We start from the raw sequence: 24,397 nt of genomic DNA, 5'->3' as shown, positions 1-24,397 counted from the left end.
AAAATTAAAAACAAAAAGAAGACACCCACTCCGTTGTTAGAACAAAACAAAAAATAATACGATTTTTTTTTTATTACGAGCTTTTTTTTTTATTACACTTTGAATAAAAAGTTTCTATTGTTATTATTAATAATCTGCATTGAAAGTTTGGTTATTTAGACGTATAGCCGACCTCATCTAATCTCCTCAACATTTAAACAGATTTGTTTTCGTTCCGCTCTAATAGACGGTTTTAAGTGTCGCAAGTGTGAAAATTCAATAATTAATATCGTTAATAATTCTCTTTTGCGATGCGTTCTTGCGGTCTGTATCGGCTGGTTGGTTTTGCGTGGAGCCCGGCATTCGTCTCCCGGCCACCGTGAACGACGCACGTTACTGACTCACGTGGGGCTGCCTCTAAAACACTCTCGTATATTGGGACATTAATCATATTATGTGTTAAGTGATAAAAAAAAACGTTCAATATGAAAGGCAGACATCAATTTCGCCGTAGATTCAGTCTGCAGCCTTCCTTCATGAAGGAAGAACACGAAGAAGAGAAGAAACACCACAGGTGATTGTTTTTCATTTGATAAAATCGGTCGGAAAGCTAATATTATAAAGCGTAGCTATTTATCTATTGTAGCAATCGGCTACGACGTGTGGATCGGTGTAGAGTTTCGTAGCTGTTGCGTCTTAAAACGTAGATAGGAGAAGTTTTATAGTAAAAAAGTTATGGTTATTCTTTGCGTAAAAAATAAAGATTCCTTAATGTGTGATTGCTGTTTTCAATTTTTGAAGGAAAGGAAATCGAATATTGAGTTTTCTTAACCGAAATAATCTAAAATTAGCCTAATAGCTTAGTAGTACTTAGACTTTAATATATATAATGACTCTATTAACTCTAGTAACTTAGACTTCAGTGACTAAATTTTCAAAAAACAAGCCTACTTTATATTTTGATTTATTAATTTTCAAAACCTAAGTTAAATAAGTATTTCGTTTTTGTTATAAATCGTCAAAAAGCTTATTAAAGCTTAATATATATATAACAGTTTCTTTTGAATTTTATATAAAGAAAGTCCTTTTCCAATTTTCTGCCGTTTAGCTCTTTTCATCTTCCGTCAGATGTATGATGCGAGATAAGCTAGTTACGGTCTCTAAATTTCGGGAATTCATATGAAGAATTTCAGAATTCTGTTAAAATGAAAATTCTTCAGGCTCTTCTGAATACAAGAACACAACGATTACAAAAGGAATCATTTCAAATCTATTTAATTATTAATATCTACGGGAATATCAATTTTGTCTATTTTATTAGCGTGTTTTACGTTTTTTTTACCGATGCTGCACTTCTGAAACAGCGACGATTAATGACGACAATTTTAGTTTGACGTTAATTTGAATACAGCTTACCGTAATTCGATCTTTTTGTATTTCCATGAAGCCAGCGTGCATTAATATTTGAAGGTGATTGATTATACTGATTATCCAATGCAATAAAAATCATACGTAACGTAATGCACGTTCTATTTTTGTAACAATATTGAAAAATGATTTTGATAGCCTCAACATTTCAGTTTTAAAATCAAACTCATACTAAGCTAGCAGTGTGTATTTAGGTTTATTAGTTCGATGTCACTGTGTATACCAGTAGACAGATTCGGTTCATTTGAATATTTCGTCGATCGATTGTGAGCGAGCATGCGGGACCCCGCAGCATACAACTCTCTCTACGCATCATTAGTTCAGTATGAAACAAATTTACAAGAACATTCATTCTGAACGCAACTGGAACTATTTTTACGGGCTGAAATCACGTTTTTATTGTATTTCTAGCTGACCCGGCAGACTTCTTAGTGCCTCAATCAATAAATAAAAGGCCTAAACTTTTGTACTAAATAAACATAAAACAAACAAAAGGAATCCGTCCGACGCGACGGGGGACACATGAAAGGGAAAACAAAATTGTTATTTTTATTTAATTCCGAGCATTTTCATATTTATCTACCTTTTAAGCTGGACTTCCACAAATAATTCAATTGCCTATTTCTGCCGTGAAGCAGTAATGCGTTTCGGTTTGAAGGTTGGGCAGCCGCTGTAACTATATTTGAAACATTAGAACTTATATCTCAAGGTGGGTGGCGCATTTACGTTGTAGATGTCTATGGGCTCCAGTAACCACTTAACACCAGGTGGGCTGTGAGCTCGTCCACACATATAAGCAATAAATAAATAAAAACCAAAATTAGCCAAATCGGTCCAGCCGTTCTCGAGTTTTAGCGAGACTAACGAACAGCAATTCATTTTTATATATATAGATAGAAGATAGATAGATAGATTACTTCAAACATTGTTAATACGTTACACTTTTCGTGGTCACGGACGACCATCGTCGTAACGTAACCTGTAAAACCGATTCGTCGATTAAACCGTAAAGTTTTAATTGTGTCTACAGCTCGCGAAAACCGAAGAGAATATTTTTTATTGTGAAGTTGCGATTTATCGTAAAATTACTATCTAATACGAATCAATAATGATAGTAATTTACAAAAAATATCTTTTTTTATTGCTTAGATGGATGGACGAGCTCACAGCCCACCTGGTGTTAAGTGGTTACTGGAGCCCATAGACATCTACAACGTAAATGCGCCACCCACCTCGAGATATAAGTTCTAAGATCTCAGTATAGTTACAACGGCTACCCCACCCTTCGAACCGAAACGCATTACTGCTTCACGGCGGAAATAGGCGGGGTGGTGGTACCTACCCGTGCGGACTCCCAAGAGGTCCTACCACCAGTGATTACGCAAATTATAATTTTGCGGGTTTGATTTTTATTACACGATGTTATTCCTTCACCGTGGAAGTCAATCGTGAACATTTGTTGAGTACGTATTTCATTAGAAAAATTGGTACCCGCCTGCGGGATTCGAACATCGGTGCATCGCTACATACCAGACGCATGCACCAGACGTCTTATCCTTTAGGCCACAACGACTTCAACGTCTTCTCTTTTTCTCTGAAGTTTTCTATGTAGCTCTTGTTGCAAAATTCTCAAGCTTTTTTAAATCTGTTTTATGATTAAAATACAATCAATAGCTAGCACAAAATAAGTTTACATTTAGCTTTTACTATATTTTTGTCTTTTTTGTAGCAGTTTCTTCTAAGGTCTGTATCTCTTAATCTTAATAAAAGTATCTTGTAATTTTATACTTTGAAATTAAATTTGACATCTATATCAATATAAAGAATTATGTAAGACTGTGGTAAGATCACTAGATACTGTGGTCATTCAGCGGATGATACTCGTAGTAGGCAAGTATCCGACGTAATACTATATGTAATGTGTATTTTTACTGATGGTAGGACCTCTTGTGAGTCCGCACGGGTTGGTACCACCACCCCGCCTATTTCTGCCGTGAATCAGTAATGCGTTTCGGTTTGAAGGGTGGGGCTATATAGTTGTAACTATACTTGAGACCTTAGAACTTATATTTCAAGGTGGGTAGTGCATTTACGTCGTAGATGTCTATGGGCTCCAGTAACCACTTAACGCCAGGTGGGCTGTAAGCTCATCCACCCATCTAAGCAATAAAAAAATAAAATATGTAAAAAATAATTTAATTTCTTCGTTTTATTTTGAAAGCACAGAAACATACTTGACAAGTTTTGTGTTTCGGGAGGCTTATATTAAGCACTGAATTTAACTATTACATTTATTTAATATTAAGCGTAATCCTGTCTACAACGCCGAGTGAATTGCCGGCTTATTGTCTGTTCACTATAAAGAGCTTTTAATGGGAGAAAATATGTAGAGATTAATGTAAAATTATTAGAAAAGAAATTGTAATAAATCTAATGTTAGAAAAAAAGTTAGTATGTTTTGTATAAGTAATATAATAACATACGAAAAAAAACTGTATTCGGTATAAATATGGAAAACGGGTACTTAGGTTTTAGTTAACAAAAAAAACATTGTCATAGACATCATATACACTTACATACAGCATTTGTTCTGGATAGCGCCCTATATTTTTTTGTACTTCTGACAATGCCCATCCCAATGCCAAATGCTCACGGTCGAGTATATAAGACTTGAAACATAACAAACAAACAAACTCATCATCGCAGCTGTGATATAAAAGTTGATTGATTGAACAATGATTGAAATGAATTTGGCACCTACCTTAACATAATATTGGAATATTTGATGGTGCGTCTAAAGTTGTATTAATTCTGAGGGCTTTTATTGAATCCATCGAAATCTACATTTTAATAAAATAAAAAAAAATTGATCCTCCTCCAAGCAGGCGCCTGTGAATTTCTATTGAAAAATGTTCACAAAAATGTTGGTAGCGTCAGTCACAATGCTCTTCTGTAAGTATTGTATTATTATGAAATATATAATGTCGTGAGAATATCGCTATGATGTTCATTTTTCCATGAACGGCGGCTTTGATTAACAACAACAACAAAAATAAATCTCATTTAAGTAGTTCTGAGCCTCGCGTTTAGAATTTCCAGCATAACCAACCTACGCATATGTACCTATACTTATATGTATTTAGGTGTGGCTACGGGATTTTCGCAATTGTGCATTTTTGTCACAATTTTGGTGGTATAATTTTGGTTGGCTGGTTTGTTTCATTGAACATTCTTTGTCGCTGCAACCGAGTTCTTGCAATATTATTATGACCACTACTTCAATGAAAATAAACAATCGATTTAGATATCACGGTAATAATAATATTATAATAATAATAATAAATATTCACTAACAACCACGCCACGTTAACTGGTCCCGTGATAAGTTCGTAAAGAACTTGTGTTACAGGTACCAGATAACGGAAATAAATGTAAGATTTTTATTCTACACATTCATATATTTAATATACATCCATAACCCTGGAGAAGACATTTATATTAATTATACAAATATCTTCCCTTGGCGGGATTCGAACCCGCGACCCCCTTATGTAGTGACCATGTCACTTACCACTACACCAGACGGCCGTTGAAGGTAAGATAGGATGTTGGATTCGAAGCCTTTTCAGCAGAATTAGTAGCTTTATAGGTCTGTAGGCAACATTAAATATAACACATAAAACTTTCAGAATTCAACGTGATACACAATTTTTAGCACAACCAATTTATGAGAAAATAGCAGCCCGCTCCGGCTCCGCTCGGGTCTTTAACAAAAAATTCAGCGATATTTGACGTTGTTTTATTTTTTTAAATAAAATAACACTTATTGCAGCATAACTATAATAGTAATATAACTATATAATATAATATAACATATGCTGTCACGACACTTTTTGTAAATAATAATGTGTTCTACAAAGTCGTAGTACATTATTTTATTCTATCGTCAATCGTTTTCGCAGGGCACGCGATGTAAAGAATATTTTAGGAAATTTTTTTACACCTTGGGTTACATTATTGGAGTTTTAGTAAGGATCCCTATTTTTTTTTTCAATAAAGATTATATCCTTCACTCGGAAATAGTGTAGCTTCCAAATAGTGAAAGAATTTTTCAAATCAGTTCAGTAGTTTCGGAGCCTATTCAATACAAACAAACAAACGAATCTTTCCTCTTTATAATATTCGTATAGATACCGTAATAATACGTACCTACGTAAAAACAAGGATTTCTTTTCAAATTAATTTTTCTGTTCACGGTTCAGATCGTGAGAATGTTTTCCTTTTTTTTTTTTCAAATAATTAATTTTTGTAACAAAAGTAAGTACAAAATACCTTGAGTTCGGGAAACGTTTTATTTTGCTTGTAAATATTTCACCGAAGTTGCGTTCCGTTATTAAACTTTTAGTCTTTGTGAATTTTCTGATTGAATTTCGGTGAAATAAAATTTAATAACTGTTTGTTTTTATCTTATCTGTAGAACCTACGTGTTCACAAAAAAAATATTTTATGTCAATTTCAAAAGATGACGCTTTTGTTTTGTTTTCTTTTGTTTTTTAAAAACCAAGAACGTTTTTTATGATTTACAATTAAAATTTCAAGAATCGAAAAGAATAAAAAAGTCATCTTTTGAAATTGACATAAAATATTTTTTACTAGGACATTTTTGGTACAGAGACGAAATGCGTGAGACGGTTTCACAGAACAAATTATTATTATATTTTTTCTCCAAATCTGGATCGTGTACCGATTTCGATATATCTACTAGAGCCATTAGGAAAAATGGTACAATAAGTTGGTTTAACTTGCTTAAATTGGTATCAGAGCTCATACAAACGTAAAATAACGGCCACTACCAGCTTAAGATGTTCAAATAAAATAACCTTCCTTCTGACAGAAACTGTAGGTTTATGATTTTCCCTTCCTTTATTTTTAGCTTTATTTTCATTACATTCGTAGGCAGGCAAGCGTGTGGCTCTGATTTGATTATAAGTGGGCACCGTCGGCTATGGACATCAACAACCATGCTGACTACAATAAAATAAGATCCCCTACATACGATGATTGATTAGTAAAGCCCTTACACAGTTTTCTGCAAATTGTCTTACACTCTATATCTTATGTTTAAGTTATTAAGTCAGAAATATACCCAAAACGAACAGAAGCTTTAAAAATATGGAATTATAGTAGATAAACGTCACGTGATACAAACAGAATGAATAAAACCTAAAAAAGTTTATTTGGGTATGCTAAAATGTATCACACAATTTTTTATCCGCTTTCTGACAATCCTTCCGATTAACGCTAATACATACTGGTACAAATTCTGAGCATTGGGCAGACTTAAAAATGCTTATACACTTAAACTCACTACGGGAAAAAAATAACTTGATTTTTCTAAATATGTATTTAATTTTATTCAGCTACATCATTTTGTTTTTTCTGCATTTCCGGGCTTTTTTTATTGCTTAGATGGGTGGACGAGCTCACAGCCCACCTGGTCTTAAGTGGTTTTTGGAGCCCATAGACATCCACAATGTAAATGCGCCACCCACCTTGAGATATAAGTTCTAAAGTCTCAAGTATAGTTTCAACGGCTGCCCCACCCTTCAAGCCGAAACGCATTACTGCTTCACGGTAGAAATAGGCAGGGCATTAAGTACAATTTTTTTATTGTAAATTCGATGCATCCAATTGGTTGGTAGGTAGAAAATCGGTTCGTCTATGCTTCAGAAATAGCAATTAAGTAAGCCTTTATCCTTTAGATTTTCTAAAAAATTTCATATTTTTTATAACGTACAAAAAAAAATCTTTTGTATTCATCGCTTCTGTTCGAGCTCACAAGGAAAATACTCAACCTTAAAAAAATCAACAAACGAAAAACACATTTTGGAAAAAAAATTCAAAGTGCTTGCTTCTCGGTTGTCAAATGTCACCTGTTGCGAAAGCTTTGTCGCGATCGTCGGGTCAGGTGCTACAAAAGGCTTTGTTCATTATCGATTACTTCGAAACCATTTGCTTCACAATACAGCATGATCATCGTTTTTAATCCCTATATCTGTAAAACGTTTACGTCAATAACGCCTATTGAAAGATTTTACAAAGAAAAAAATTAAATGTTTTTTAATTTTATTAATTACTAGATGATGATCGCTTTTTTTACAACGCCATCTTGTTGTGTCTTTAAAGCAGTAAAAATAGTATTATTATTCACCAATAGAGGTCGGGAAGAGTCATAAAGTTGATTATTGAAAACAAGATTTTCTGAAAATAAATCGTAGCTAGATCGATTTATCGCCTCCGAAATCCCCTGTATACTAAATTTTATGAAAATCGTTGGAGCCGTTTCCGAGATTCAGATTATATATATATACACGAATTGCTCATTTAAAGGTATAAGATTATTGAATGACTGTTTGTCGAACGCTATTAAATAAAAAAAAATCGATTTGAATCACTGCTATAATGTATAGTGGTTTTGAATGAACTTCGTTGCACGATGCCTCAAGAGTACTCACAATTATGTATATTTATCAATCACGTTTGAAAACAGTCCCACACGAGTCACATACATATTAAGAATATTGTATATCATTTAACTTTAATATATATTTTCACAAAAAAGGAACAAGGACCAATAATTATACTTGAGTTATTCCAATCAGTGATCTGATTAATAGCAATTTCTTCGAAAGAACCGCCCTTCGAAAAATATTCAGAAACATATATGTGTTACTGCTGTATAATAAACTTTTTTATTGTGACAACGACACATTTTTTTTTAATATCTTCTTAATCTTAGATAATATAATTAATAAATTAATGTTCAACATCGAATTAGTGTACCTATAGTACATTTTAATTTAGGCAAATTCACATCGTTTCCGATTTTAACTAAATTCAGTAATTTGCGAGAATTAATTTCGATGACTCATTTTTTTAAAGACGACGACGAAAAAGTTCTTTTTTTTGCGAGAAAAAAATATGGCCGTCTACTAGACGATACTTTTGTAAAATGGCGCCCCTAACCTGTCACCTTTAAGGACTGATTATAACGATCCATTCGTGCGGAAATTACGCCGCCCTTGAGCGTTCAACAGTCGACCCATCGTGTCTTAACGTCGTATCACTTTATAGTTCTTTCGAAGAATTGGGTGTCTTTGGAATAGCTTTTAATATTACTTTTTATTGATTTTGCAGGCAGACGAGCATACGGCTCACTTGATGGTGAGTGGTTACCGTCGCCCCTGGACTTCAGCAATGCCACGGAAAGCCAAGCCGCTGCCTACCGTAAAATCTTACAAGGCAATTTTCGCGAAACAATCCAAGAAAAAAAACACATGCTTTTCAAGGTTTACACTTACACGAAAGAACACTAACATTATTATACTATTATTATAACCATCACATATGCATATTATTATATAGTGCGTGAACATAATACGTTCGTATCACAGTTTTTTTTTTTTTTTGTAAACAAGCTGATCTGTTCTCTTTAATATCACCATAATTTGTCTGAAATATGGGGTAACAAAGATAAGGACAGTACATTATTAAAATCCACGCAAACGATACCTGACACGAGCTCGTAATGCGTCGGTTTTCCGGAGGTAATACCGAGTGTAATACTCGGTAATATTTCACTTTTTATACCAGAGACTTTTGAAGTTATCAACGTCATTCACATCTTCGGTACTTTTGTTCTTCAAAGCTGTGTGATATATGAGAAACTGATTATTTATTATTACGAAGACACTAAAACTCATTTACGCATTCTAATCTTGATGTAGGAAACGTAGATTAAGAGTTTTAAGACGGTTCTATTTAAATACATTTTCTTAGTTTTTATAGCATAGTCGATTGAACGAACTGACGGCTTTGTCCAGTGTTAAGTGGTTACCAAAGCCCGTAGAAACATGAACGTTAATGTGACCACCTACCGTAGGATTAGAGATATATATCTCAAATTATGGTTTTGAGGTTTGACTTTCATTACGCGATATTACTCTTTCACCGTGTAAGTCATTCGTGAACATGAGCTAAGTTCATGTTTTAGTAGAAAAATTGGTACCTGCTTGGGGAGTTTGAACACTAGTATAGTTATAGCATCGCTCGATACGAATATACCGAGCGAACTTACCTTTTAGAATACGACGATTTCAAGATTATTGAACATCTTTAAAAAGTGTAGGGTCTGTCACCATTTTTATTTCCTTTTGAAGTTAACGAGCATAGGGTTTGCTTGATGTTGAATAATCACGATAGAACATGGATATCAGTAATGCCAGATCCAGATCTTCTTCAAACTCTGTTCGAAGAGTGACATATTTGCGCTCAGGAAGCATAAATGAGGCTATACTTATGCTTTTTAAAGTCAAAAGTCTGTGTCCATAAGCAAAGCGTTACACTGTGTCAAAGGCTCCCAACATTTTATGTATCAAATTTACCGAAAAGTCGACCCCAAAAACACAATGAAAACTCTTAAAAAAATGAAGAATTACTTCTTGAAATTACGGTATAAACAAATAGCATAACATTGATATGCATGATAATCAAAATCAATTATAAAGTCTTAAAGCTAAAATCGAAAACTGGAAAAAGCATCGATTTTAACTTAACTAGCCGAAAACTTAATTCATTTGTGGTGTTTTTGTGATATTAAGCAGGAATGCTTGTCGTTTCGGTTATTATTTATTTAGCAATCTAATGCGAGGCTGGTTAGTGAACGAAATAGTTGATTAAGCTAATTATACAATACGTGTGTGCAAAAAACATCTAATATTAATTTAAAAAAAATTCCATAATGGACTTTTTACATCGCAATATCTGATGTTATTATGTTAGGAATAATAGTCCTCGCTTTTTTGAAACAAACGTCCATTATGTTTTATCTTACATATCTACAAACATGCACATCTTTCAATGTCGTCGTACAATGCCATCGAAAGAAGTCTTTGGATTATGCCATCGTGAATTTTAATGTTTTTATTAGTGATGATTAGCCTACTTTTCTTTGCAATGCATAGGTAAATTAGTTCACCTGATGTTCAGATGCCCTCGAGACCTAAAGTCGATGATTCGGTTGTATATAATATATAGGATCCTACTCTTACATCCCCATTGCTCATTGACGGCAGCAATCGTCATGGTGACATTATTAACCGACTCGCAACATAAGGCCCGGTCACCGGGCTCGACGAGTAAATTAACCCTCAAACACAGCCCACTGAGTTTCTCGCCGGATCTTCTCAGTGGGTCGCATTTCCAATTCGGTGGTAGATTCTGCGAAGCACGACTCTGGCTAGGGTTCGTGTTAGCAACGTCGTCAGGTTTGAGCCCCGTGAGCTCACCTACTAGTTAAGGTTCCGCTGAAATAGCCTCTCAAGGCTATCAGCTTAGGTAGGAAAAAAAAAGCAACATAAGGTAAGCTATTTAATTGTTTACCCACCAGTAACCAATTAAATACCTTACCTTGCGCACCTTAATACGAAACTGCTGCACTATACGTAATTAGAAAGAAAGTTAACTCTACGAAAACCCATTTAACGATGGGCTAGCGGTTTTAAATTGAAGCCATTTTCATGTCACAAAACCTAAACGGTCATCATTGTCGTGCATTTAATTACACAAAATGACTTCTGTGACTGAGACAATTCAAGTTCTGTTTTAGTTACTCGATGAACATATAAATAGGAATATTAACTATATCTTTTGATGCAAATTATTCTGACGGGACAATGTCTTAGTCAAATATTTTCAGGCGTTCAAATAGCTAGTAGTATAGGTTTGTTTATTTTTTTTCGGGTTTTATGCGTTCGAAATTTTTGGAACGAAGTTCCTTATGGGACGTTGCGGAGGGTTTTTTTTTTTTTTTTTTTTTTTTTTTTTTTTTTTTTTTTTTTTTTTTTTTTTTTTTTTCGGGCCGGGGGCCGAACCTCCTACGAGGTCCCCGCGCCTAGGGGGCGCGCGGGGTATGTGAGACTCAACGATCTGCAGGTGTTGAGAGCAGATCGCGGGCCCAAGGATTTTAGGGCCCACCCACTAAACGACTCCCCTGCACTCTTACACCCGACGTCCGATCTCCGTCCGGGGTCAGAACCCGTTCAGAGTAGGGGGGTTCCCGCGGTCAACACTACAACCAGACACGCGGCGCCACCCCGAGGACGCCCGACCGACGGGTCGTCGAGGCGATAGTCGACGACCAACGACGTCGGTCTCCGCGGTACGGCGCCCCTATCAGGCCGCCCGGGCGGTGCCGCTGGTGTTCCGGGATACCCCGCTGGGCCAGAACCAGCCTGCCGGGTCGGAACGCGATACACCGCCGACCGGGTTGCTCTTCAACAGTATGTTCGGCGACGACAGCGACGACGAAAATGCGGACCGCATCGCAGTCCGCAGCCGCCGACGCGCCGTCCCGTCCTCCTGGTGCCAGCGCGCTAGAGTGACGGTAGCGTGCGGCGCAGCCTCAACCCCCTTAGGTCGCCCCGTGACCATCACCGGGAGGAGACTGCCTCCTCATAGGGGCTGGAGCTGGACAAACGCCCTCCTCCGAACCCCGGCTCGACGGCGGCGGCACGGCGCCGAGAGGGAAGAAGAGCTCTCCCTCTCCCGTTCCGCCGCCTCCTTCTGCGAGATGGTGGACTCGCAGAAGTCGAGCATCGCCTGCCAGGACTCGTCGCTGCCGAGCATCGTAGCCACGACGGTCGGAAGCGACAAGTCCGGTCCTATTTTTGCAACGAGGACGCGGCGCTGCTCCGCGAAAGCGGTGCAGTACGCGAGCGTGTGCTCCACCGTGTCCTCGTTGCAGCCACTGCAGTGGTGGCACTTCGGCGTCGGCTCCCTCCGGGCGACGAGGTGCAGGTAGCGACCGAAACAGCCGTGTCCCGTGAGCACCTGTGTCGCTCGGAAGGTGAGACGTCCTCGGTCGCGATTCACCTATTCCGAGAGGACCGGGCGGATCGCCTCGACGGTCCGTCGCCCGTAGGCGGGGTCCGCCAGGCGGCGAGACCACGCCTCGAGCACGGCACGCCGAGATTGAAGCTTCCGCGCTCGAACTTCCGACGCGCCGGGACGCGGCTCCCCCCTGGAGCGGAGATCGCATCGCCACGCGTAATCCGCAGCGAGCGCCTCCGCTTCCAGGTCCCAGGGAGGCGTCCCAGCTAGCACGCACGCCGCCTCAAACGAGACGGTGCGGTATCCACGAACCGCCCTGACCGCAATCGCGCGCTGCGGACGTCGCAACGCCGCAACGTTGTCGCGGGTCAGGGCGTGGCACCACACGGGAGCCCCGTACAGTGCCATCGACCGCACCACCCCCGTGTAGAGGCGGCGCACCACCAAGTCAGGCCCCCCGACATTCGGCAACAGCCGACTCAGCGAGCCGGCAGCCGCCATCAGTCGGGGACCTAATCTTTCAAAGTGAGCGCGGAAGCTCCAACGACCGTCCAGTACGAGACCGAGGTACCGCAACCCGGTTGCCTCGATCTCGACGCGAACGCCTCCGATCACGAGGTGGGCCCCCTGAGGCGGCGCTCTCCGGGCCCTGTGAAACAACAGGGCCTGGGATTTATCGAGCGCCACCTCCAGACCCAGCCTTCGGATCCTGCCGATGACGAAGGCCACCCCCGCGCAGGAAAGACGGGCAGACTCTCGCAAGTCCCTCCCCCGGGCCACGACCAAAGTGTCGTCCGCGTAACAAACTACGCTCAGACCCGGAAGAGGAGCACTTAGGGCGCTACGCAGGACCCAGTCGTAGCCGATGTTCCACAAGAGAGGGCCAAGGACCGACCCCTGTGGAACACCGCGCTGGACGGGGAAGCGGAGCACCGCCCCACCGTGCCCGGTGCACACGACCGACCTGTAAGGGGTACCCTAACCGGGAAAAAACGTCCGTAACGTAAGATTTTTATTAGTAATGAACACAGTGTACGACTTAACTTTGTAACAACGTACAAATTTTTTTTTTATCAATAAGTAAATCATAATAAAAATGTATACCCGAATAATTATTTTCTTTATACCTCGAATAGAACTTAAAATTAATATTTTTATAATAAGGAACTTCGTTACTATCCGGTGTCCCACGACACTACAAATTTTTTTTTACCAATTTATGTGGGCCTTTATGTACTATGTACAACCGTTGACGGTGCTTGTGAGAAGATTTATGGCATGCCATGGTTGTGGGTTAGATTCCCAAATCGGGAAAATATTAGTGTGATGAACAGATTTGCTTTCTCTTGGGCTGGGAGCTGAATGTCTATTTAAGTATTATCTATATACATAACACATATGTATTATATATACATCTATAATTAAACGTATATATGTATGTATATGAAACTCTGGTTCCCATAGTACAAGACCCTAGACCGTATGTGACTTGTTCGCGGCTATTATTGTTACTATTATTGTTTATTCATAATTTAATTTATTTATTGATTAACATATAAATTAATTATAATTAAAATACATATTATTATACATCAAATTATTAATAACTTCAAATACTTACCTCAAATATTTTGAGAATAGTACCAACATCACATCTTAAGATAAGTACTAAGTTGATTACGACAACAATCCAGACAGGTTTAAAAGCTTGTATAAGACATTTTTTGTTATAAGAACATTAGAGTTTTCGAACATTAATGTCTTATCCTTTGTTGTTAGGGTCCATCAAATATACAAATTCGAAACGAAGATATTACTTTGGAAAGTAATCCGGGCAATCAGATAACACGATTCGGGTTGAAAAGGTTTAACAAAACCCGTCCGATTACAAACCACTCTCAAAGTAATACAGCAGTAATACGAGAGCTTCCTGTTTAAAGTAACAGAGATACATTAATTATTTAATACCTTAAGTATAAGCCTTATTGTACATGTGATCAACCTGTATGTTACTCTAAGAAGTAAGTACTCTAACTACTTAATATAAGACCAAGTTACTCTAAGTATTTAATGCGCAATTTTAGTTAAGCATTATTGTTCAGTGAAGTACATCCACGAGCGTGAGAACGAAGTTATAGAGGTAAATATGATTTAAGTTTTTTTTTTCCTACCATTGCTGATAGCCTTGAGAGGCTATTTTAGCTTCTCCTTCACATGTAGGTGAGCTCACGGGGCTCAAGCCGGAGTTTTGCTAACAGTGGCCCCAGCAAGAGCAGTGCTTCGTAGAGTCTACCACTGGATCGGAAACGCGATCCACTGAGAAGCTTTAAGTCTTTCCGGGCTTTAAGTCTATGCAAGAGCTTACCTACCACGTCATTTCAGATCATCCCGATTCGTTCTCGCCGGATCTTTTCAGTGGGTCGCGATTCCGATTCGGTGGTAAATTCCGCGAAGCATTGCTCTTGCTAGGGCAGATGTTAACAAAGCCTCCTAGGCACAACCCCGTGAGCGTACCCTTTCGGTGAAGCTAACATACCCCTTCGAAGTTACCAGCACTGGGTAGGCAAAAAATAAAAAAGGTATGCCTATCCGTGCCGCGTTTAGATCATACGATACGAAGCATTTATGCTCTTTCGGTGCTCGCGTTCCGGATTCGTGATCCGACACGAACACATTTATCAAACGAGTCCAACAAGGTTCACGTACTCCACGTCCTTTGTTATTCTAGTCCTTATTTTATGATGTAGGGACTATTAAAATTACTGTTGTGTTTCGATTTGGGTAGGGCGCTATCTAATCACATCATTTTAAAAACCAACAAAATGAGGCTATATCTATTTTACCAATTTACATAATAATTATTATAAAGACTGAATGAGAGATAATATAAACAGAACGTTAATAGTAAATTCATTATTCAAATTAAACAAATGAAAATTTGTATGTCAGCTCGGATACGCGATTGGAGTTTATTCATTAACGTTAGTTGTCATTGAATTGTATTAAAAATACATGTGCTGCTTTCTTTCAAATAATTGAGTTTGCTGTAGAGTTTGTTAGTGTTTTTGCTGGGCACACAAATTCATGCGGACTCGCAATACTCAATAATAACTTTCAATGTTTAATAACAGTAAATATAAAGTTTAAACATAAAAATATAATACAAAGCGAATTGGTTATTACATATAAAACTATTTTTTTTTTTTTTCTTAGATGGGTGGACGAGCTCACCGCCCACCTGGTGTAAAGTGGTTACTGGAGCCCATGGACATCTACAACGTAAAAACGCCACTCACTTTGAGATATAAGTTCTAAGATCTCAGTATAGTTACAACGGCTGCCCCACCCTTCAAACCGAAACGCATGGAAACGGGTGGTGGTACCTACCCGCGCGGACTCACAAGAGGTCCTACCAGTAAAGTTCCGGTTAAGAACTATTATGAGTACACGCGCAATTAATTTTCTGAATTCAATACTTTTTTACAAATATAACAAAAACTATATTACTCTGTTCTACTAATATGAACGAATATCGACATCATTTTGGACCTTTCTGTAAACTAATTAATAGCTGTATAAGCAGTTTATTTGTTATAGTCAAGGTATGACAGAGATATGTAATTTTTTTTTTAATGAGTGATTACTGTTGGCCCTGATGCCTTTACAGTTTCACCAGGACACGTGGGCGAGCAAACGCTCAGCCAGGAGGGGTGAGATTTGCTAACATTTACCCGAGCGCCTCCGAAGGAGACCTAACAACACAAGAGGCAGCTACTTCGCAATCGAATCTAATACTGGATCGGAATCGAATTATGTTGTGCGAAATGTTCCCCGTACAGTTTTTGTTTCCACTCTAAGCTTGTGATATTTCATTTATAGAAAAACAGTAATGACTTATTGATTGTATTTTAGTCGTCGTGGCCTAAAGGATAAGACGTCCGGTGCATTCGCGTTGAGCGATGCACCGCGGTGTTCGAATCTCAGGCGGGTACCAATTTTTCTAATGAAATACGTACTCAACAAATATTCACGATTGACTTCCACGGTGAAGGAATAGCATCGTGTATAAAAAAAAAACCCGCAAAATTATAATTTGCATAATTACTGGTGGTAAGACCTCTTGTGAGTCCGCGCGGGTAGGTACCACCACCCTGCCTACTTCTGCCGTGAAGCAATAATGCGTTTCGGTTTGAAGGGTGGGGCAGCCGTTGTAACTATACTTGATATCTTAGAACTTATATCTCAAGGTGGGTGGCGCATTTACGTTGTAGATGTCTATGGGCTCCAGTAACCACTTAACACCAGGTGGGCTGTGAGCTAGTCCACACATCTAAGCAATAAAAAAAATTTATTACAAAATTTATGATAATTCTGGAACGGTGAAATGTCTATCACATACATAGCAACATACATGTGTATGTAAGTAAGTACATGATACAAATTGTGACAATGCGATGTACTTAAAATATTAATATAAGAGACTAAAGGGGTCCCCCTTTTGAAGATTCCGTCTGCATTGAATTTGAAATTCTAAGAACTGAAACACGTATTCAGAGTTTAAGCTTTTTGCAGAATACCATGAAAACATATTATGGCTCCGTTACTGCATGTAACAAAGGTCAATTTAACAAATTAAAATACACTTTCGTATTGAAATTTTTGTAACAAACCTTAGCTACGAAAACCCTATGCCCATTTTTTTTTTACTTTGCTATACACTTGTTATATTCCATCTCCGTCATCCGTCTTCCGTCATGTCGTCATTTACAGGCGTCATCGCAGCACACAGCTAAGACTGTAAACTTCGAACTAAGTTCTTTTTAATTGCGCTGGATAAGAATTATTATTATATTATTATTTTTTTGTTCTTCATCTAAGCAATACTATATATAAACTAGCTGAGCCGGCAAACGCTGTTTTGCCATATATAAGATTTCTAGGGAATTTCTAGTGTAGAAAAAAAAGTAACACAAAGATGAAGTAACACAAACTTGATTTTTTATTTCGTCTTAATCGTCTGAATCTATGTAACTAAAATAATAATATGTCTTCAGAGTTACACCGCGTCTTTCTGCCGTAACGTCCGGCAACTGCCCTCCTTTCGCTTAAAAAATCTCTCTCCCCCTCTCTCTCTCTCCTTATCTATCTCTCCCCCCTCTTTCTCTCTCCTTCTCCCTCTCTCTCTCTCTCTCTAAGTATCGTGGCCACCATTTAATCGTTCCCGATTTATTTGTTACCGTATTTTGCCATCTGGCCTATCTACAGTCACACTATAATAAATACTTTTCAAATGTATACTAAGATAATAGATCTACTGTTTGACTAGTCTTACAACAAAATCTCTCAAATCGTAAAAGTCATATCGATACCAAGACTTACGCATCATTTCGTAAAACCATCGACTTTGAATTTTACACGAAACGAAATATTTCAAACTTGTATTGCGGTAATGTATTCAAAGCTTGCCTTTGTTTTCCAAGAAAATATAAATAACCAATCAATATGCTATGATTTTTGTTTAAAAGAAATTCAATTCAAAGATGACTTTAAAACAAATAGAATGAGATTGCTTAGAACAGAAGCTAATCTAGTTATTTTCCGAATGTATAGTAAAATCCAATTCATAATGCATTATGTAGATTTCGCTTACCTAAAATTGAAGTATTCGAGAGATATAATACAAAGTAAATCGATTCTGTCAAGCGGCTTAGAATCGAATTAAGTTCCGTGTATTTTATATTTTTAACTTTATCTTCTGAGTTAAGATGTAAACGAAGTGTCTTTACTTTTATAATAGAAAATTTAGTAATTACTTAGTCTGGCTATAAATACTGTTAAAAGAAAAAATAAAAAAATTCTATTGCGAATAACATTTATTACTTTTACAGTGTGTTGGTTTAATACATAAATATAAAACGCTTATTCGAAGTGGTCTCCATTGGCTGCAATACAGTCCTTTAAACGTTGAGGCCAGTTATCAATAGAAGCACGCACTCCTTCCATGGGAAAATTTTTCACTGCCAATCGTACGGATTGTTTTAGGGACTCCAAATTATCATGGCGCTTAGAACAAGCTGTACTCTCTAAAACTGACCATAAATCATAATCCAGCGGATTAAGATCGGGACTAGACGACGGCCAGTCTTCAGCTCTCATGAAGTCCGAAACGTTTGTTTCCAACCAAGACTGCGTAGACCGAGCTTTATGACCTGGCGCCGAGTCTTGCTGGAAGGACCATTCTTGATTATTGAACATGGTGTTGTTAAGGAGCTTCACTACCTTCTCAAGAATGGTATCTTGATACACTTGTGCCGATGTTTTGATACCTTTTTCACAAAAGTATGAGCCATACTCACTCCTTCATAGCTAATACCCCACAAAACCATCACTGAAGTGAAGTCGGATAGTGCCCACGTTGCACTCTGTCGACTAACTGGGAAGCTTTCTTAGAGCTTTGAGCATAAATAGGGTCATTTTGTTTGTTAAAATATTGCTCAATTGTAAAAAAAATCTCATCCGTAAACAAAAATTTTCTATGACCTCCCCTTGCGCACCGCTTCAGTAGTTGTTTCGATTTTACCACCCTATTCTCTTTTAAACTATCAGTTAAGAAATGACCAGTACGTCTCTTATAGGCTGCAAGTCCTAAGTCATCTTTTAAAATACGCGACATCGTTCTAGGTGCTATCTTCATCTCCCGAGATAAAATATTTTGCTTTCGGACAGGGTTTCTTCGAATTCTTTCCCTTACTGCTTTGACCACCTTTTTCGTACGAACACTACGTGGACGGCCAGATCTTTTTCTGTCACAAACAGAGGAGGTCTCATTGCACCTATTCATAGCCCGGTACACAAACATTTTACTAATACCAAGCATATGGAGAGTTTTAAAAATTGCATTTGGCTCCATACCTACTTTGTGTAATGCAATCACAGCGATTCGGTTCGCTTTATCACCCCAATCCATTTTAATATCGCAAAATATTGTACAATGTATTGGCGCCAAAATGAGAAAACTCAATGAGCAATCATATAAAAATGACAGATTCCAAATTCAAATGTAATATTTTGTTTTTTTTTAATTGTAACAGTATTTATGGCCAGACTAAGTGTAAATAGGCAACAACATATTGCTAACACCTAACTAATACTCATGAAACATTAATGAATCAAATTTAAATTAATTTCAATACTACGAGTATTAACGTAACATGCAAAAGCAATTAGCGCGTATCGTTTTTGATTTTGCCTAAAGAAATCCTTTGAAAATATTTTATGCCGGAAAATTCTCGAAAGCGGAAGTAACGGACAAAACGATGTGTTTCATATTATGGAAAACATCTAGTTTTATGGTATTAAATTTTAAAATTGTATAATTTTTGTTTATTATTTTAACATGCCTATTTAGGGATTGCTTCGCTTTCTCTGCATCTAAAACCAATTTTCATTTGTGTTGTTTTATTAAATTATGTTAAAACTATATGGGCGCTATCGCATGTAGGCTAATAGTACTCTGAGAGCAACAGCTGTACCAAGGTTCCCCTAATCAGCAACGGGCGACTGATTAGGGACGCTTATAGGACAAAATAAAGAGAAACATAATATTTTACAGAAATGTACCAAATCTTAGTCATTATAATGTTAAACATGTATCTGAATAGAATAATTAATATTTAATTCTAAATTCCATTCAGGACAATACGAAAATCTTCTCACGATTCATCGTCTCGTACTGTTTGTGACTTCAACTTCGCAGAAACCCCTAGCCACTAACGGGATGTTTCTTCGAAGCTAACGTTGGGATAGGCACGACTGTGTTCATTTAAAAAAGGATATCTATGGATCCCTGTTATTTGACGTTTGTCTCCAGCGACGACAATACGTTGCTCCGATCAGTTGCCGAAGATACCTTCAGAAGCACCCATGTCAGGTTAAGACTAGCATTAGCTAAAGTCTAGTCAAGTCTAGGAAGTGGCCTGGTGGTAGGACCTCTTGGGAATCCGCACGGGTAGGTATCACCACCCCGCCTGTTTCCGCCGTGAAGCAGTAATGCGTTTCGGTTCGAAGGGTGGGGTAGCCGTTGTAACTATACTGAGACCTTAGAACTTATATCTCAAGATGGGTGGCACATTTACGTTGTAGATGTCTATGGGCTCCAGTAATCACTTAACATCAGGTGGTCTGTGAGCTCGTCCATCAATCTAAGCAAAAAAAAAGGTCACCAAATTGATCGAATTCGTCGAAGAGTTCTCTGGGAAAGGACTTCGCGCTACCAACAATCACTTCGTCGCAAAAAAAACACGAATAAACACGTTTCCTTCCTGTATCATTATAACAATTCGTACCCAAAATAAAATATTTATTAAATTAAGAACCTTCTCAAATTAAGAATGTTGTTCTTTTTTCCATAGATAATAACAACATAGATATTCCATAGATATATAAACAAATTATTTTTATGAATAAAACGTTAAAACATACCGGCATAACCAAAGTCTATCTTATCTTTTTATTATTATTTTATGTCTGGTCCCTTTAGTTCAAACAAGACCACGTACAATTCACCAATACATTTAAACGTATGCTGCGGTTTCCCATCAGAATTTCGGGTTTGTATCGGATTAAGTTGTAATTATGTCGTCTATAAATTATCGGGGTAATTAATTATTTTGACTCCGACCGTTCGACCAAGGTAAATAATTATTATATCCCTCTAAATATATCAATATTTGTATCCTAACCAATTAAAATTTGACTATATTTAGATGTATGCACTAATACTATACTAAAAAATACTATAAAGTTATTGATATAAAACTATTCTATTCTTTATTTGATAAATTTTTTTATTGCTATAAAATTTGAAATTCGATTTGCACAACGTCCTGGACTGTATGGCAACATATAAAAGATACCATCATTCTAAAGCTTGGCTTCAATCCAGAAATCCTGATTCGCGCTTTTTGTAAAGCCATAAATAAGTAAATGTTGCCAAAAAGCAAATGTACACGGATTGGTGTGTTGCTTCACCGATTTACCACACATCCAAACGCGGCTGAACATAAAATATGAACGGTATTATTTTGGTGTTAATCCCTCTTCATGTTTTATGATTGAAAAATCTTTTCGGTATTTTATTATTTATGAGTTAAACAGCGCACTTACTCTAAAAATATGTTCAGAATACGACCAGGGGTTGAAAAACTATTCTCAACGAATTCTGGGAGTACGGATCTTTCTGAAGTTATGATAGTAAGGAATCGTATTGGAACGTGTGATGGCTGTCCAACCTTTCAAACCAGAACGCACCAATATTTCGCTGTAGAAATAGGCATGCCGGTAGAACCCTTTTGGATACAAAATAGGCCCTAACTCTCATAGAGAATATTGTCATTATAATTGTGTTGGGATAGTTTTCGTGATTTGTAAACTTAACTACTATATCACATTTATTGTAAAGCTTTGGTATTCTATTCTTCTGCTTTTTCTAAGCGTTTACCCGGTCTAGTGCCAGGATCCACTTTAAAGTCCTCTACTTTGCCAGGCTATTCTCCTTTATATCCGCCTTTGCCACATCCAACCAGCGTTTCTTGGGTCTGCCGCGGGATCTTGAACCTGGTACGTAGAGGTTAAGGCATCTATTTCCGACCTAGCCTGGGAGCCTGCTGCTTATGTATTACATTACAATATTTATTGATCGATAAATATAAAAGAAAATATACAAAAATCACAGTACAGCTGCTTTGACAACTAAACTCAAAATAAATTAGTTCGAAACATTTCCACGAATGAATAAAAACTGAAAAAAGGGTTTATTGTGCGCAGTTCATTCAAAAATAAATGTAGTCACTGTGTACTGGAGATATTAATTGAAAAATTGCCTCTTGAGAAATCATTCTCGCTCACGACTCGGTCGTGCGCGGACGTGCTTTCCGATCCGTGGCCCGCTTGCGAGCTGCGTCTCTGAACTCACAGTTGTGCTCGACAGTGTAGTGACCGTGAATACATCGTGCTTACAATTCGGTAGTGCGGACGTTCCGATCCGTTGGTTGCTTGCGATTTGCGTCTCGGAGTCCATTTTTGTGCGCTAAAGTTTTGTAACCGCGAACCCACCCTTTACCAACTGCCTTTTTCAAGGCAAAACCAATCGCTACGTTCAGGCTTCCTGTGGCACTCACAGGCTAGCGATTTCCTAACCCTTCCCAAAACAACAGTCTTTTTCAAGACTAGACCCCCGCTCGCGATTCTGCCTGCTGTAGCACTATACAGCCCGAGCGGGTCCCTTTCCTTTTCCCCGCCGATTGCCGTTTTCACGGCATAGGCATTCCCCCCCCCCTGCTCCTTGCTGTCCTGCAGCACAGGGGGGTTACAAATCCTATCCGGGGCCTCGCCTTTCGGCGAGTTCAACAAAAGTCCCGGGGCCGCCCCCCCCCGGGCAAGAAGACCGAAAAATGGAAGAAGATTGTGCTAGTGATATTGTCGGGTTCCTCCGGGATAGGTACCCGTCAATTAGGGCCGAGTACCTAGAGTTTAGGGCCGCCCGTGGCAATCCCTCCCCCCCCGCGTCCGTCGCCGCGTACTTCAAACGTGCCTCGGAGGCACGCCGCGCGCCCCCCGCCGCCGCGTCAAATTCGAGCGCACGTTCCGACGTAGCGACTCACGAAGCGCCTAACGCTACCCCCACCCCCGCGCCCGCGTCGACTACGTCATCGCGCGTTTCGTCCGTCGCGACCTCGATCGTTTCGAGTTCAGGCTCCGATACCGAATCGGAGATGGATTTCGAATCCGCGTCAAGCCCTCAGCCTGGAACTTCGGATGGGTTCCAAACCGTAACGCGCGGTAAAAAGCGTACTCGCGCCGTGGAGTCCCGGAGCTCCACGACGAAGCAGACTAAATCCGCGACCGCCTCCCGCCCGCAGGTAGTCGTGACACCGGAGTCGGACTCCGCTCGCCGTGTAACCCCACCGCCGCGTCCCAAACCCGCGCCCGCTCCTAAAGTAGCTGCCCCGCCCCCGCTGATTCTCCAGGAAAAAACTGCGTGGAACCGCGTTTCCCAGGCCCTTCAGGCAAATAAAATTAATTATACCCATGCGCGTAACGTCGCGCATGGGATTCAGATAAAGGTCGCAACGCCGGGCGACCATAGGGCCCTCTCTTCATACCTCCGAAAGGAGAACATAGGTTTTCACACCTATGCTCTTCAGGAGGACCGCGAGCTCCGCGTAGTAATACGCGGAGTCCCAAAAGAGCTAGATATCGAGTACATTAAGGAGGATCTGACCGCTCAGTCCCTCCCGCTAGTTAGTGTGCACCGGATGCACAGTGGGCGGGGCAAACAGCCCTACAACATGATTCTAGTAGCGCTAGAACCCACCCCGGAGGCCAAAAAGAAGATCGCAAGTCTCACGACAATTTGCGGCCTATCCGGGATCTCAATTGAAGCCCCCCATAGACGTGGCACTCCCGGGCAGTGCTACAGATGCCAGCTTTACGGCCACTCGGCTCGTAATTGCCACGCGCGCCCCCGCTGCGTAAAGTGCCTCGGCGACCACGCCACACTAGATTGCTCGCGTGTTAGGGAAACCGCGACCGAACCTCCAAGCTGTGTCCTATGCCTTAAGCAAGGGCACCCCGCGAACTACCGTGGATGTCCTAGGGCTCCGCGAAAACGTCCGACCCACCCAGCCCCCCGAACCGTCGGCCCAAAGACTTCGGCGCCTTCAGTGCCGAAACCCGCCTTCGTGCCGGCTGCGGTTCCCACGGTGTCGGCGTGGAAAAAACCGCTGCCGTATACGAAGGCGGGAACGGAAACCGCACCCCCGCCCCCGCTCGTGACACGCCCCGCGCCCCAGCCCCTGCTCGCACCTCGCCCCGCGCCCGCGTTCCGTCCCCCGCAACCCTCTGCCGTCAACGACTTCGCGCTCGTGCGTGACTTCGTCACCGCAGTCAACTTCGACCGTCTGCGATCGTTCGCAGACGCGATACGTAGGTCGGTAACCCCCGAACAGCGGCTCGCGGCCGCTTTCGATCACATGGACGTCTACGAGTCCGTGTCGCGTACGTTATAAAATCTTTACCGATAATCAATGGCGCAAAAAGG

General features: G+C 39.7%; 1 protein-coding gene across 1 annotated transcript in view; it reads left to right on the top strand.

Moving 5' to 3' along the window:
- The first annotated feature begins 347 nt into the window (after positions 1-347).
- Positions 348-24,397, top strand: part of LOC114247923 (ras-related protein Rap-2b) — a 49,237-nt gene continuing 25,187 nt past the window's right edge. Inside the window, 1 exon segment of the mRNA XM_028181012.2 lies at positions 348-553. Within this exon segment, the coding sequence (XP_028036813.2) occupies positions 465-553 (89 nt within the window). The 5' untranslated portion in view covers positions 348-464.

Source organism: Bombyx mandarina, chromosome 10 (genome assembly GCF_030267445.1).
Source record: "Bombyx mandarina strain Sakado chromosome 10, ASM3026744v2".
NCBI classification, from domain to species: domain Eukaryota; kingdom Metazoa; phylum Arthropoda; class Insecta; order Lepidoptera; family Bombycidae; genus Bombyx; species Bombyx mandarina.
The sequence above is the reverse complement of the archived record's forward strand: the minus strand, read 5'-3'. Positions and strand labels throughout refer to the sequence as shown.